General features: G+C 37.7%; 1 protein-coding gene across 7 annotated transcripts in view; it reads right to left on the bottom strand.

Moving 5' to 3' along the window:
• Positions 1–413: 413 nt before the first annotated feature.
• CBFB (core-binding factor subunit beta) overlaps positions 414–17966 on the bottom strand; it is a 66146-nt gene continuing 48593 nt past the window's right edge. For all 7 annotated transcript variants that reach the window (XM_054049138.1, XM_054049139.1, XM_054049135.1 and 4 more), the window contains one exon: positions 414–2679. In XM_054049138.1, the coding sequence (XP_053905113.1) occupies positions 2611–2679 (69 nt within the window). In that variant the 3' untranslated portion in view covers positions 414–2610. The remainder of the gene's footprint in view (positions 2680–17966) is intronic.

Here is a 17966-nt window from a genome sequence, read left to right on the forward strand (position 1 = left end):
ATACAAAAATATGCATACAAACGGTCTGTTATGTGTGTGCAGAGCTTTTTGCTGGATTGTAAAAAGTCATGTTTTTTTAAAAAATTATTTGCCATTGTCTGAAGTTGTAGTATATATGGTTAGAGTAAAACTGGTTGTCAAACTACATGCAAAAAATCCCTTTCAAGAAAAGTCAGTCAAATTTTCAACCTTGACAGCGTCCCCTTACCGTTATTGTAAGTACTTTGGGAATCTTTAATATTTTTGGAATATCAGTGCTAAAAGGGAATTTTAGGATTAGATGAAACGACCACTGGATGTCACTGTTGCTTTTAAAATGGACAGTAAGTTTGGAAATGACAAATGACAGCAGTTTGGAAACAAAACCTGTTAGCGTCGATCACTAGAATGGTCAGAAATAAAACTGACAGCCATTTGTTTTCACTACACCGAAGTTTATTATGAAAGTTAAACATACAACACAAAAGGTAGCAAAAGCAATCCTGTAGCTTAAGGCAACTCTTAAAGGAGACGAATTCAAGAAAGGATGATGCAACTTCTGTTTAAATAGAAATTATGAAAAATATCAAATTGCATCAATAACTTAAAACGTACTTTAAAAAGTCTGCACTAACCAGCAGAGGGTAAGGGTTTCTGATCTTAATGCCAGCATTAAGATATAGTAAGCAGCACAATGCTAAATGATGAGAGGGAAAGTTCAGTATTTACACAAAGATAGTAATGTTTAGATCTGACAGTATAATTTCCTGTGTACTTATGGTTTGGAACCATGATCTGAAACCATTAGGAAAATTATGTAAAATAAATCTTCATGCTATTCCATCGAAAATACAGGGGATGCAGAGCAGATCCAGGAGTAGAACGATGGGTACCTTAAATATCACATTACAGAAGCTTTTCAGAAAAAAATGCTTCTTCAGGGAAGAGGAGAGGAAAAATAACATGAGCCACAAAGAATGTGAAACCTTATCTGTCAGATTAGCCAAATTTAAATGTATCAATATCAAAGTATTTCCATTTTATGATGTCACAGCAGTTACAGATAACTGTTTTAGCAAACTATTAAATATTCATGGTATTAACATACAAGGAGTCCCGTTCACGTTTCCATTATTTGTTTATAGTTTTGCAAGACCTTGTATAATTTCAATTCAAATGTTTTGCCATCAGTAAGGGTACCATATAAAAATAAATATTTAATGATGCTAATCATAAACAATTTCAGTTCATTTTCAAAATTCATCATGAAACCATAATTTTTCTTTCAAATAAGTGGTCTAGTGTCAGCATTTTATTATTAAAGATTATTTCAAATGACAAAAAATTAATTAAGCTATACAGAAAGCATCAGCTTCAAACAATGCCAAATGACACTGCTGTTTCCAGTTGTTTCTTTAAAGTAATGGACGTTGATGGAAAGTTGGGGATAAGCCTGTTTACAAAAATTATTCATACAAATGAATCCATCCCAAATCTTACTCTGTTGGAAAAAGCCATATATACTGTAAATTAGTTTTATATGTAGATGATTTAATAAAAGAAAGTGTCCTATGGACAGTATGAGAGATTCTACACACAACCCCAAATCTCTCCTTTCATCATTCAGCATAAATTTACAAAAAGCATAAGATATAAAATACACTTAAAGCAGATATCTTAAACATTATTTTTAATACAATATCACCATTGCAGCTGATCACCTTTGTCCCCAGTTTAACATGCTGTCAAATCCAATCATGAAGTTGCAATATCCCTTTCCAGAACTATTTAAAAAAATCCCTGAATAAAACAGAAGCCAGCCTGCAACTTCCTAGGAGTCTCAGTAGGTACTATATACAGGGCTATATTAACCACCCAAACTCATTTAGTACAGAATAGAAACTAGGTTAGATTCTGGGGCAGAATGCACTGACATCAAAAATATTTTTAAAACATTTTATTTTAAAAAATGGAACCAATGAATTGCTAGCAGTTAAAAGGATATTGCAACTTTAACAAACATACATGCATGTTAGAAAGTTGATTGACAGCTCTGTGCTACTGGGTTTAGCTCGTAAATAATGCAAAAAATGTCAGCAGTCTTTAAAATGTCTTGCAAATTTTGAAGATAAAGAAAATTGCAAAAAAGACAAGAATGCATATCTAAAATAGAGCAGGAGCACAATAATGACAACCAAAACTTCCAAAAGCCCAGATAAAAAAATTAAGCTTGGAAAGCCTTGGCTTCCAGCAATTTACCAAAACCAAAAAAATTTGTAATCTGCAATGTCTTGACCTATTTTTAAATGACAATTTTTTTTATGACAGTTGAGAAAAATGGTTTATAGCTGCTTAAGTTTCCATTTCACTAAAATAGTGCCAACAAAAATAAGCTTGCATAGAAAAACAATCTCAAATTGCCACTGGCTACATGCTTACAATAGGAAATGCAGATATTGTAACATAAACATAGTGCAAACCATGGCAGTTCATGCTGGTTGTGACTGCCGCAGGTCAGGAAACAGACCATAGTAACCCAGTTATCACAGTTTCTGGTCTTTTATTTAATCTTTTGCCAAGTATAAGCAATGCATATGCGCAGACCCATGGCATGTCTGCTGCTGCTGTTGATTAACGCAGTTTGAGGTCATCACCACTTCCTAGGTTAGATCCAGGACTAGGGTCTTGTTGTCTTCTTGCCTGTATTAATAAATATATATTCAAGGTCAAAGGAATGGTTTAGAAATATCAATTTAGTTGATTTTTTAAATGCATTAATTACAAGCTTATGACCACAAATAATTCCACGACACGAAATTTACACTTCAAACTGTTAAATACATACTATAAATACAAAAATACCATCAATACTCCCTACTTAATCCCCCACCTTCGTGAAAAACCCTGAGTAAAAGCAAGACTTCACACAATCCTTTGAAGGCCTGGCTCTGGTTTTGATGGACCTGGAGTAGAAGACCCTATACTGAAAATGCTGCTGCACAAGTTCCTGATGTTCAAATCTAAGGACTGTTAAATTTCTACTTAATTTATTTCAACAGATAAGAGAGGTCAGAGGTAGCAGAGTGGTTACGAAATATAGTACAGAGTCCAACCATCTAAGGCTTCATAGATCCAATTCAACACCTTGCATTGTTCTTAGAAGGCAACTAGAGGACAGTGAAATCTACAGAGCAGAGTTACAATAAACTTGCACCAAGTAGGCAAATGGCAGCATTCTGTCAAAAAATGAAGTGTCTAGATGTCTTCAAGTGCAGCCCTATGGAGCGCATGTTGCAATAATACAATCTGAAGGTAACTAAGGCATGGATAAGTATGCGTCCGAGGACAGACCTTTATGTAGTCTCTTTGCACCCAAAAAATTGCACCCCTCATTTTAAAAAGATGTAAACATTCCTTTAATTGGAGATGCAAATAACAACCCTGCTATTTCCTGTAAATTCATCCCCTACCCACCAGCATCACCTCCCTCTTGTCTGACCTTTTTATCCATGCCTTAACTGACAACCATTCGGAAAGCCAAGTGACTGCATCGTCTTGCTCAGACAATAATGCAGAGCTAGTGCCAGCCACACATTGGTGACAATGCAGCTCATCTTGTCTCACAATCTCCCCTACTACCCACATACAGAAACTGAACCAAAGTGAGAATAGAAGCTGCAAAAATGCTTGCTGGGGGCAATGAGAAACTGCTCATCACCTGCCTCTGGAATCTCTCTGACAGAAAGGAGTAAGAGTCACTGAAGCACAGTTGGTCCATTCCTGCTAGATACCATGTGAAAAGTCTCCATAACCTCAGAATTAATACAATGGTCAAAGGCTGATGACAGCTCCAGGAGACTCATCATAGATACATGACCTCTGTCTGTACCCCAAATTTTCCATGACAAAAATCTAGATCCTCAGTATGGCACATCTATGTCTGCTGGGATTCTACCTCTCAACTGGACAAGCAGCCTGGAGACAAGTCAAATCATGACAAGGATTTGGTCTTCACTCTCCCAGTATCCAACTTAACATTTTGTTTAAGATCTGTAGTACATCCATCCACCTGTACACTGAGTTCTCCTTTACCTGGAATATCTACCATGAAACTATAGTATTTCAAACACTCTGTAAGAGCTTCATCCACTCAGAACTTGGAAGTCAATCAGGACGATACATCTCAGTGACTTCAACGCCAGGCCAGAGAAGAAAGCTGTTAACTTGGGCCTCAATCCTGCAAATACATACTTGCTTGACTTTATGCATAAGTAGTCCTATTCAAGTCAGTGGGACTATTCACATGTGTAAAATTAAACATGCGTAAGCATTTGCAGGATCTTAGATGGGATGTCTACAGTATAACAGGGCAGCTTTACACACAACCATTAATCCCAAATAAATCCTCTCCTGAACTTTATTAATATGATGGATGTTAACTATAATCCGTTTTGAGGTGAAGAACTTCCACACACACATATGAAATATAAATAAATCCATTAAAATTGTATCAGATTTTCTGCTACTTAAGTCAAGAGTAATAATACCAAAATTTGAGACAGAGATCCAGTAAAAACATCTAACAGTGCATATGATGTATTTTCTTGTTCTATGACAGAAACAGGACACATTTTTAATGTCAATGCCTCTAAAAATGCAAGAAATGAATCTGTTTAACTCAAATATTTAATCACAATACCAACTCCATCAGCATCAAGACTAACCAAAACAATTAGAGAAGAAGCTGTTCAGCTAATATAAAAGGTTACTTATCAACATAATGAAAACAGAGTACTATGGCAGGTCTGTCCTCTTGGTGGCGTGTCAAACGGTCTCTCTTGCCTGACTAGTTAAGTTTTTATTTCCTTATTGTGCAAGCAGCAAAAAGCTCAAGTGAAGGAAGTATCACTGCACAGAATAATTGGATTCAGAAACGATGAAGAATATCCTATTTTCTGAGGTGTTAGTCTGCAGGTATAAAGGCTGACTTTTTTTTTGATCTGTTGGTAAAGGAAATCCACTTAAGGCGGACAATAGTCAAACTGTTAATAATTTTGAAATCATATATATTCTGGTGAGAACATTTTAAGAGTCTAAAAATAAATCCCCAGCCAAAAAACAACAAATCATTAACCTGCAGCTAGGGTTATAAATATAATCTTAGAAGATAACATCTTGAAGATGTTGTAGTTTTCATAAACACAAGTGTCCAAAAGCAAGGAATTTCTAAGTTGACAATTAAAAAATATAAATCTGAAAGTAGAGAATTAAGTTCTCTAACCTTAGTTCTCTTCTCCAGTATATCCTCACCCTGTCTACTCTCTTAATGACAAGTATCACAGCAAGTCTAGATGTAAGCCCTGGAAATCTTACCAGTTGTCCTGGAACACTGGTAGTTGAGGACAAATTAAATCCCATATATTTTAGTGTTTCTGCCGCGACTATATGGCCATTTTAATTCCTCATCCACCATGGATTTATGCAGCAAAGTATACATAGCCTAAACACAACATTTTTAATGGCTGCTGCTACAAGGAGCTCAACTCCTGTGCCTCGTCAAGTGTTAAAAAGTTATAGCTCCTTTTTCATCCCAGCTGACATCACCATCATTCAGGCCCAGGAACTGGTAGGTTTTTTTTTTTTTTTGACAGCTCCCTCTTCACCCATCCAGGCCATATCCAAATCCTACCACTATATGTTCCTGAGCATCTCTACAATCTGTCATTTCCCCCTCTGTCTCTATAGCCAGCTCTTTAGTTCAGGACCTCACTAGATATTCTCTAGTCGACCATTCCTCTCTGGACTCCCAAACGCGCAAATGGACACCCTTCGGTACATACAAAAGGCCGTTCATAAACTCCTCTCTCTTGTGCAGTGACATGATCATGTAACTCCCTTTTTTGGGATGGGAAGCTAATAGAAGGATTCATTTCTATCAAATTTAAACTTCTTGTCAGACCACCTTCAAAGCTCCCTCTCTATAACTCTGCCCCTCCCAATTTATCCCCACTTGTCAAGTTTCACATTGCCCTCTGCTCCTTCTGCTGTGCCAATGCTCTCAACCTCATCCACGCATCTGTCAATCTCTCAATCACTTCTGTGCCTTCTTCCATGCAGCCCCATATGCATGGTCCAACTCCCTGAGTTTGGGACAAAAGACCTCTATTCCATCCATATTTAAATCCCCATTGGGATATGTCTGTACTCATGGGCGGCGGGTCGCACAGACTGGGGGAGGCTTTGCCTCCCCAAACAGCCAGACATTACCCGGCATTCTGCTGTGACCGCTCCCTGCGGCAGCGTGCAGCTCCAGTCCTCTGGCTCCAGACCCCCAGTTCTCTGCTGAAGTTGGGGCCTTGTGCCTTCCCATGCTCATGAGCTGGGAAGGCTGTGGCTGCCTGCCCCCCACCCTCCTGCGCTCCGGGGGCCAGGCGCCACCCACCCTCCTGGCACTCCTTTGGGGCTGGGGTCAAGCTGCGCTACTGTGGCCATGGGCGGCTCTGGCGTGTGTGTGTGGGGTGTGCTCTTGTGGGGGGGAGCTGACTTGACTTGTGGGTCTCAGGCAGCAGGACTGTTTAATTATTGTGTACACGTTCAGCCCGAGCTCTGGGACCCTCCTACTGTGCAGGGTCCTAGAGCCTGGGCTCCAACCCAAGCCTGGATGTCTCCACTGCAATTAAAACAGCCCTGCAGCCCAAGCCAGCTGGCATGGGCCAGCTGCAGGTTTTTAATTGCAATGTCGACATACCCTTAAAGACCCATTTCTGCCATGTTGCTTATAATGAATCAAGCAGACTTGTATATAATTGGCTTATTATTTCCCTTCCCATGCCTTGCTTCTACTTGGTTGTGCTTAGACTGTGAGCTCCTCTGAACAGGAACCATCCTTCATAACTGTTTGGAAACTACTTAAGAGTGTAATGAGTAGTACCACAAACAATAATATTTTTTTCTTTGCATCTGAATAAAAAGTCTTGATTTAACAGCCAGTGATAGAGGCACAGGACAAATCTAGTTAAGAGTTCAAGATTACATAAAATGATCATGTTTATTCCCTATAGGCTTTTCATTAGACTAATTCAGTTTAAACTAGTCTAAAAGGGTTTACTTTTGCCTCCAGTTCTGCTAATTTGAAGTCATGGAGGAAACATTACTGACTTCCTATTTAAGAGTGCCAAAGGTGTTAACAGCTGCAGCCAACTTGACAAGATTGGAAGAACCTATTCCAAACTGTGCCTTTAATAAATATCAAAGCCTCTTGAAGCAGGATTTTTTCATTCCTTTCAGAGTGATATTCTAACCAACCTACCCCACGATTTTCTAATAGTACAAGAAAGTCTTTTACTCAGCAAGCTCTTCTAAAAGGTTTTTTCCTTGTTCAATATACAACATTTTTTTTTAAATTAGTTCTTATATTTTTCTGATGTCCAGGAAATATTTCACAATTTTATTTTTTTCCATTTTAAGTATTCTAATATCTTGATATATTTTGTATTTTAGATTTGTACAGTGCATATCACAATCAGGTCTCGCTTTTCGGCACTACTGCAAATGCAAAGAATATTGCAGACCATATTCTCAGCTGGTATGAATTAGCAAGCGCCCATAAAGTCAATGGAGCAACAAGGATTTACACCAGCTGAAGATCTGGCTCTTCATGTTTTGTGTGGTTCCAGTCTCACCACGGAAGGCCTCACTCCTCTTTGCTGTAACGTTGACATCAGTTATTTAAGTAATGATTAAGGCCCTACTTGAATTGCTGTATGATTGTCAAATAACTGAAGCTGAGTTACAGACAAGATAAGGAAAATTGCAGAAAAGTAATCGTGGACCTTTATTATTTGCAGTAATTTGGAAAACCTGTCCTCGCTGTCAGCTGCCCAGGGTGGCTGATGGCCCACGTTGTCAGCCACCTGGATGACAAAACTGCGGTGAATGCCTAATATTGCGGGATCCGCAATATTGTGAATTAAGCAGAGCCTTAGTAATGATCTAATTTACAAGTCAACACTTAACAATTCAAATATTGTAATTAAATGTGACTGCAGAACAGTAACTAAAAATTACATCATTACTGTACTTATTTGTTCCTTGTATTTCTTCTGAGTCATACTTTCTGAATTTATTGACAGAGGAAGTTTTCCCATCATTACTGCAGTTAACCTACTTGTAGAACACGCAACTTGCTCTCTGCTAACTTCAAGTATTAATTAACCTCAACTCCCAATCGTTTGACACATATGCTCAACTCCATTCCCTCCTAACCCCAGACTTTTTTTGCTCTCTCACTGCTTCCTCTCCCTTACTCTGAAACCATCCTCTCACCTGACTCCTTTATCTCTGCCTTCAAGTACAACGTTATCTCATTTTAAGAAAGAAAAACCAACCCAACCTCAACAGAATAGCCTCTTCTCTATTTTCATCCTTTATTTATTTGCCAATTCTAACAGTCAAGTGTTCCACTCCTTAATCTTGGGCTTTTGTGACACTGCATGCTCTCCTCCTCCACAAGCATACTTCAGAGTACTCCATTCTCTCCCTCACACTGTCCTTGTCTTCCCACCCGCCGCCTCAGCTAAACTGATGACTCTCAAATTTACTTCTCTTTAAATTCTTCCACTCTGTTCAGTCTTGCACCTCCAACTGTCTTTCTGACATGATTTGCTGGATATCCTATCATTAGCTCAGACTAAGCGTGGCGAAAGTTGAACTCTTTCCAAACTAAACCATCTACTCTCTCCTCCATCACTATTGTGTACTCCACCTTTTTGCCTGTTATGGAAGCTTGTGACTTGTATTCAACTTCTTCCATGTTATCAGACTGTAGCTAAATTCTGTCTATTCTTCCTTCCACTACAATTACTCTAAAAATTAATTTTCTCTTTACTATTCCGACAACAAAAAACCTTTATCCATTTGTGGTCATCTGATCTCTTTTGTAACTTCCTCTCTGGTCACCTGGTATTTCATACCTTTCCATTCAGTATGGACTGTGACTGCTAAGATCTTACTACTTCAATGTTCCGATAATATGACTGAGCTCTTAGATTCCTTCCAAAGGCTTCTTCTCATCTTCTGCATCCAAGTTCCTCATCTTCACCTTCAAGGCTCTGCACAACTCAGCTCCTGTCTACATTTCATTTACTCCAATTATCTATACTCCTTCCAAGCGCCCCACATAAGTGCCCTTTTATCACCTTTCTTCCATGCAGATCCTTATGCTTGAAAGTCCCTCCACAGCAGATCCACCAAATAGCCACCCTCTCAAGTCTTCCTTAAACACACTTCTATGAAGCCAATCAGAAATAATCAAATAATTGTGTTAAAATTCAGATCTAATTTAAGATCAAAATTTCATCTAGTGATTTGATGCATTTGTCTGTCCAAACATTACTGTCCAATTTGGATTATAAGCTCTTTGGGGGCATAGACTGCTGGGTCTTCCTTTATTATACCATTTACACACTGGTGATACTCAGAGCAAGCTGTATTCCTTTCTGCCGGCCTCTCAGCTGAAAATTGACAATTCCAGCTCCCATCATTGTAATGTATACAAAGCCTGATTTTTCAGAAAGCTTTCTGTGTGCAGACAATTGAATTAAAAAAGGAAATAGTCTATTAGTCACACGCAGCGCTAAAGCTTTTAAATGCTAGAGGGCATCTGTCCCTTGCACCCAAGGAAGCCTTTTGTAAACTGCCTGCCTCCTTTATAGAACTACAGATAATTTAGAGACTGTTTAAATCAGTTTTTACACATTAATTCATTAACCTTTTTACACTGTTAATGACCGTACAACCTGAATTATTCAATTTTAATGAGGCTGCAGATCAATTTTCTTCCCACAAAAGGAGAATTGTGATGTATAGTTATTTCCTACTACAAAATATATTTTGTAATTTTGAAAAGTATACCCAAACTATCATTGAGACTAGCTAGCAAAAGGTTAACCTTGTTTTTTTTGTTTTTGCTTACATTATTGCTTCTAGTTTCAAGAGTCTCCCACTGTTTGGAAAGAAGTGGAGTGCGATCTCTATTTACGATTTTGCTGATTGTCTCAATGCAAAACCTTAAATAAATGTAGTTACTAAATTTACTTTCAGTGCATGTTTTCACATCTAATAGTAAAAACAGCAAATCACTTGACAGGATACTTCTGCTTTAAAAAAGTTTATTTTCATAAAAAAATTATTTCCACAATAATTTTACTGTCAAATCTCAATGAAGACTCCAAAGTACAAGCATATGGTTGCATTTATAATTTTCTTACGTGGCCTTTTCTTTTAAATTCATGAAAGTACCCACATGATTTATGACATCATAGCTAGTTGTAAGTTTTTGCACAAGTCACTGTGGAACTACCAGCTCTGCCCTTTCAAATAACGTGAAAGGAATGACAAATTATGATCAAGTGTATTGAAAAGCATTCATTACAGTATATTATCTTACTAGTAAATATTGACGAAGATGTAATTTTGTGTTTCAACGAGTGGGGAGTTACACAGGCAATTCTGACAGTGAAATGACAGCTCAGCCCAACGGAGTCATCCCATTTATTTGTATGACCTGTACATGTATAAATATATGAAACATGTACTTGTTCTATCAATCACCATTCTGCCAAACCATGTAGGCCACTGTATATAATTAATACATACATACAACAACAAGATCGTGCTTTAGATCCTAGGCATATGAAGGAACACACACTCTCTCTCTCTCTCTCTCTCTCTCTCTAAAACTATATATATAAAACTATATAAAAATACACACACACACACACACACACGTAATAAACACTTCCTTACAAAAACTTCGTCACTTCTCAGGTGAAGAGTAAAAACAAAGCAATGTGCAGGTGGCAAGAACACTGCATACTACAGGGCAAAAGTATGGACATTTTTGGCCACAGCCATGGGCTAATCTACAACTTTTATGGGATCTTTAGTATTCACACAAGACGGAACCTCAGTTTTCAGTAAGGCTGTATCTGGAAAACCTCCACACAGTATACTATCAGGAATTCAATTTATCCACCACAGAAACATAAAAAGCGTAAGTCAATTTTGCCAGGTTTAAAACTTATGATTTGAAGAATGCTCTGTATTTTAAACCTGATGCTTCTATACCATTAAGCAATCCCCTATGGGACTGTTGTAATAATTAACCATAAAATGCATATTTCAAAAATTAAAGAAAATACTAAAACGTCACACACACACACACAGATCTGTCATTAAATATTGTGCTGTCTGAGTTTTTGAACATTGAGGGAGACTCATTTAAACAAAAACTGCATCTGCCTTTTTCAATTTAGAAACAAAATATTTTTTCAATGAATCACACACCAAATTTGAGGGAAAAAATCATCATCATCTTACTACTGCCTACTCCACTTTTCAGTAGGATGCTGAAGTTAAATTTGAATGAGAGTATTTGAAAATCCTAGGTTTGATGCTCAGGGAATTGCTTAACAAGCAGTAGAAATGTATTAGCAGAGTTTAGTACTTTTCACTAAGAACAGATGAATGACAATTATTCAAAGTGATAAAACAGAAATTACCTTAGCATAAACATTTGGTTATGAGAAGAGCTTGTATTTTACCAATTTGTTGACTTTGCAAAAATATAGACAGAACCCAGTGTACTGATGTTTCTTAAACCTAACGTTTTATGATTAACAGTGACAGTTTCATTTTAAGTATCTTGAAATAGAACAGTCAATGCTGTGGCAACACAGGGAGTTTCCAACACCCAAGAAACTTCACTCAACTTACAGCACATGAAACCATGCAACTCTTTTGCAATATGGAAGGAATTATAGCTGGCAACAAGCCATCTAAAATCTCTAAAGAAAGTAGGAGATGGTATGACGACTGAAAAATGCAGGAACCTATTTGGCAGAAGACATTTGAAATCCTCCTCATGACATGTTAGTCTAGACTGTTATTTATACTCAACTGGTCCAGACGCTGCAAAAAAAAGGGGGGTGGCTTGGGGGGAGAGAGAAGAGTAGAGAATGGACTGCGATCAAGTCGTACAAAGACAATTTAAAACAGAAATAATCATCATTGTTCTCAAAGATCAACAAAAGAAAGGGTGTTTGGAGTTAATTTTGCTGCTATGCTCTTCTGCACACTCACTTTGGCCAGCTATGTCAGAACTTTACTCCAGTATACGTATAGGCCAATGGATAATGGCGAGGTAGTAGGCTAGTATAGAATACATTTTATTTTTTGTTAATTTGTTTCTTAAAAACAAAAACTATGGCTGACTCAAAAGCAACTACTCTTTAGTTAGATCGTAAGCAAAGACCACCTTTTTGTTCTGTGGTTGTAGAATGTCTAATACAGTGGGGCCCTGGTCTGTACTTTGGGTTCCTAGGTGCTAGCACAATACAAATAATTTACAATCTAAACTGTACAAATAGCTAATCTATGTAACCATACATCATCGCTATTACCTTATCCCCCTCTGCCCATTTCTTCCATTTGTAACACCTATTTATGCGGTCTCATTTTAGGCCCTGATTCCGCAATTAGCTCTGTGTGGGCACTGGGCTCATTGCAGGATTAGGGCCTTAGATTGTGAGCTCTGCAGGACAGGGACTGTCAGATGTTAATATCCCTGATCACCACCCATAAATCCATGCAGAGAGAATCTTATATACACAAGCCTCCCATCTCTTTGGCACTGTGACCTCACTTCCACTTTGGAGCTTACAGAAGCATCTCTATGGATTCAGAGATTCTTGGAGAAGGAGCCTGGAGAGGGGTATGAACAACTCTCCCTTTAGCCCACTGGAGTTGTCCCAGAAAAGACAATACAACCCCAAGCTGCTGCCCCTCTCGAAATCCTGGGGGCAGCTATGGGTCAGGGGGATCCAGAAGCACGTGGAGACCTTGCTGAGGGTTAGATGTGGGGAGAAGGCGGGGGGAAGGGAGAGGACTTCCATGAAGATGGCCCTGGCTTGTCATGAACCATTGGGCACCAGCTAAATTTAGGGACAGGGAGATGACGACAACAGACCATCCCCCTCTCCACACACAGAATGGAATTGCATGCATGTGGGGCGGAGGGGAAGAGAATAATCTCAGAGGGAATTTTAGATGACACTGTCCGTCCCCAGAGTCCTCCCTAGGTTCTTCTGGTTAAGGAGATGATCTGGCTAACACCTTTTAAAGTACTAGCCCAATGGGGTGAGAAAAAAAGAATGTGCAACAGCAAAGGACAATTTTAGAGTCCATACAATTTCCCCTCAACAGCGTTGTATTTACTAACTACAAACTACTTTGCTTACAATTGCCTTTCTTCTTAGCCAACAGCACAGAGTTACTGGATAATTGGTAGACACTATTAATTAGGTATTTCCCTGGTGCAGAGGAACCCCTGGGTGGGATAAAGCTAGAAAAGCCTGCCTTAGTCCACCCTACTTTTCACATGGGCATGTCAGGGCTGTAGATCAGCAATACTTTGGCTGCCAGAACAAATCCTTGGGAGTCATGACAGCTAGCTATGGGTGTGCTCCAACTTGCACTGGAGGCTAAAGCAGTACCTGGAAGGTCCCATGACTAGGTGCAGAATGAAGACCAAATATTTGAAAGTTACATGTCACTCATTCAGCTATCCAGTCCAGAGTTTAAGATTCCTTGTTTGTACACCTCATTTGGTGCATGAGAGCTAATCAATAGCAGCCGGGAGCAAAAATTCTTAGTGCAGACCTGTCAGGTAATTAAGTTGGGACCAAATTTTAAATAATATTCTTAGAATATGCCATTTAAGTAAATTAGAAGTACGGTGTTATGGATCTGACATTTTGCGGACATATAGTCTGCCTTGTTTATTTATATAGTAAGCTCTTCAAGGCAGGGACCAGTTTATTTGTTTTGACAGCATTCAGAACAAGGGAGGGCCCTGATACTGACTGAGCTTTTGGGTGTTCATAACAAATAATAACAATCATGGGTATGAATTTAGGCCAATTTTTCCAAAGTAGAAGCCTAAAGGTAGGCTCCTAAGTCCATATGTTGGATTGTAAATAGGTAGCTTCATTCTCCAAAGTGCTGAATGCCCACTGACTTCAATAGGAGCTACTGGGTTGAACACTTTGGAAACTTTTGTGGACCTTACCTTTAGGCTCCTATTTTGGAAAATCATGGCTGTAGGTATCAATACTTTGATTGCTGACAAGAACATATACAGTGTTCATTTAAACGGAAACGAAGCTATACATGGTACACATTGATGACCAGCAACGCATCTGAAGAAGTGGGCTGTAGTCCACAAAAGCTTATGCTCTAATAAATTTGTTAGTCTCTAAGGTGCCACAAGTACTCCTGTTCTTTTTGCGGATACAGACTAACACGGCTGCTACTCTGAAATTTTTTTTTTATAGTTTTTTAGTTGGTTACAGCTATTAGATCATATGATATCCCTCAAATGTCTCCATATTTAAAGCATAAATTTCCCATGGAGAGATGAGGAAAGAAGAGACCAGAAAATCTAAAACAATGGAGGATGAATCAAGAAATGGTCACAGAAGTCTCTTTCATGGGCAACTGTAATGTGATTCTTAATTGTATTTTGGCAGCTACACACTACTGGGATAAACAGATTAGATATGCTATATTCTTTGGCATCAAGTATCTGCCTCTATTATTTACTAAATAATAAATGAAAAATCAAGCTACATTATGAACAATAAAAAACCTGAACAATGAATGGCAGTTAGTTGCTTTTAGGACTACCTACCTACTGACAAGCTTTTAAAATAAAATCATTGGGAACATAAAATTTAGTAGCTTTCTTGACAAAGATTATATAAAGCATTTAACATCAACCTCCATCAAGATTCCATTCTGTGTTTCCTGTCAAGTCTATTTTCTAAAGACACAGCTTCCTTTACTAAAAGCCCACGAACAGTTCAACTTCTAATAGGTTAGTTGGATTTTGTAAGAAAGATCTGAAACTGCGCTACTGACTTCAAGCACAGACAATACAAGGGAGACTTTCCTTCTGGACATATGCCAAGTTTATCCAGAAGCTTCAATCATATTGCAACTTATCATATATTGGTAATGTGTCTGGTCCAAATGACAAATTGGATCCTTCAAGTCGAATGGAATCCATCACACGGATATAACTGACCTTTTGTTATTTTACTGTATTTAACCAATTTCAAGCTGAACGTAACTTTAAAAAAAATGTCTGAGATACAAGATGTTAACATAGTCAAACATTCCAATAATCATTTTGCCTCGTTACTGTTCTACAAGAGATTCAAAACAGCTAATATTAGCCTATAAGTGCTATATAGTGCATATATTAAAAAAATCCCAACAATTTATGTTCTGTACACAATCAATGCTGAATATAGTACAGAGAAAATCAATTTTGCAAATGAGGAAATACTGTAATATAAGCATCTTCTTTCAGTCAATGAAGGTTAGAAGGGGGCTGAGCAACAGAGAAATACTGACTGAAAGATCAATACTAATTATATATTTATAACAGCTATACTAGCCTTTAAACAATACTTCCTCAAAAGAAAACATTTCAGATTTTATCCTAGAAAAAGAACACTTTCACATCAATATAAAAATCTTAATTATTTTATATTTAAAAACTTTTCTTTAACTGTCCCAAAAACTGACATTTCACGACAGAAAACAGGATATTGGGTTGGGTCAATTTTTCAGCATAAGATGCCAAAAAGCTGCAATTTCATGCTACCTTTTAAACAAAAGCAGCTATTGTGATGGCTCTAGGCAACAGTACAAATGAAGAATTCACACAATCCAAATTATGAATGTAAATTAACAACTCTTGGCCTGATCATGATTTATTTTTAAACCACTGATTTTTTGTTGTTGCATGAAACGTATTCAGAAAGCTTTGGACAACTCAATCTCAAGAAAATTAGACTCAGCAGAACATGTCTGGCCAAGCTCATGCACAACAGAATGGGCTGGGAAATTTTTTTTAAAATTTGAGCTTTTGTCATAGATTGTATACAAGCCAACCTTTCAAAAAACTGTTTCCGTTCTATAACTAATTCCCACAATACAAAGCTAACCCTCACAAAAATTATCTGTAGACACCATGACAGGAGCATATAATTTTTCCATTCCACTTTACCCATTCCTTGCTGTAAGACCACCATTTTGGTACCTCCTGCTGCACTAAACAGCTGGCAAAAAGTAGATGATTACAGCTTTTTGTGACTGAATACAGACCATGTTACTTCCAACATGTACTGACTCCACTAGCCTGGGGTCCTGCAATCATTTCTTCATCAAAATCTTTCTAGCTGGCACTGTATTAGAAGCTCAGTTAAAATACAAAGTGAAATTGCTACTTAAATAAACTGCATTATGTCCACACAACATGGAAAGCTACTCTTGGAACTACACCTTAATTTCTTTAATAGCCAGAGCCCTCCAACCCACCCCTCTGGTGTGGAAATAGACTCCTGTGAGAGACACAGCAGGAACAGCAATATCACTTTGCAGCTGACAGCCTCCTGCCAGCTCCAAGACTTCACCAAGACTCAATTCAAATAACTGCTGCTTTGTCCAACCATAATTATCGGATCTCTAGTATCTGAAATAATTATCATCCACACATTTGGGCACCTTAACATTCACCTTTGCTTCCAGATTTTTAAATAAATATATTAAATAATAACAGTCCTAGCACTGATCCCTGGGTAATCCATATTGAAAACAGACCATGACAGGAAGAGATTGGAAGAAGATACAAATAATCTCAGATATACTGTATATATTCTCTATAAAGCTTTTATTATGCCTGTAGGTGTAAACAGATTTTTTTTTTTTTTTTTTTTTTTTAAAAAGCACTGCTTTTCTACTCTATTTTCTACTATTCTATTATTCTACCAAAAGTTTCATTCTGGTGCAGCTATTGCAATCTCTATTTTATGTTTCTGAAAGTACCACTGTGCCTAATATTATTGTCGTTAAAAAATAATACTCTCTCTTTATTAACAAAAAATAGTTTAACTGTTCAAATGCCTAGTTTAGGGATCGTTCTTTGGCAATGATCTACCCGTTTGCGACATTTGAAAAATAATCTATGTAGAGACTTTAAGAATAAGTAAACATCTCTACTAAGGAAGAAAGCTGTATAAATAAAGAACAAAATCTATGATCATTTTCATATGCTGCCAAGCTCTGGATGAATATTTCCAAAGAGCTGGCGCCTCTCTTTTGGGTAGCGGTGGGTGGAGTATTACAAGATTTCTCTCTCTCTCTCTCTCAAACTGGAATCTGGTCTCTATTAAAGCTATTTCAACTATAGTACTACAGTCTGAAATTTTTTAATTTTATACAGACATTGTTGCAATCCATAGGAGAACTAAATGATGAGATGTTAAAAAGTCTAGTGGTTCCCAGATTTGCTGATCATGCCATGCTAAACAGTATAAAAGAAGTTTAAAGATTTCCAAGTTTTCAATATTAATTAAAAGTGTAGTTTACTCTCAAAATAAACCAATACTGGTACTGGTGAGGTTCCACCCTTATTGTAATTCAACAGCTACAGATTACATGTGCTCAGTTTCCAAGATGTCAATTCTAAGATGTTTCTTTTGTCAGCACTGTGAAAACTCAATGAATAAGATGCTTGAAGGCCAAATTATGCTCTTAGTTACACCTCTGAACTCATCCACCATTAGACTTCACTGCGTCTGTACAAGCTTAACAGTAGAATCTCAGTTTTCATTAAAATCAGTAACTTTCTAGCCCCTTATGGTTGCAGAGAAAAGGTTGCAGAGATTGAAATTGTGAACCCTAAAGACTCCAGCACCTGAAGGCAAACAAAAAGTACCCAACATTTTAAATCTCATGACTTAAGCCTATATCATTTTGGGGGGGGGGGCAGTTAGGGGACTGATTATGCATTTTTAAACATTTGGGGCTGGCAAGAATGCATGGCAGTGATTCCTAGAGTAGAGGTAGCGAAGGCACTC

Source organism: Malaclemys terrapin, chromosome 14 (genome assembly GCF_027887155.1).
Source record: "Malaclemys terrapin pileata isolate rMalTer1 chromosome 14, rMalTer1.hap1, whole genome shotgun sequence".
Lineage (NCBI taxonomy): Eukaryota > Metazoa > Chordata > Testudines > Emydidae > Malaclemys > Malaclemys terrapin.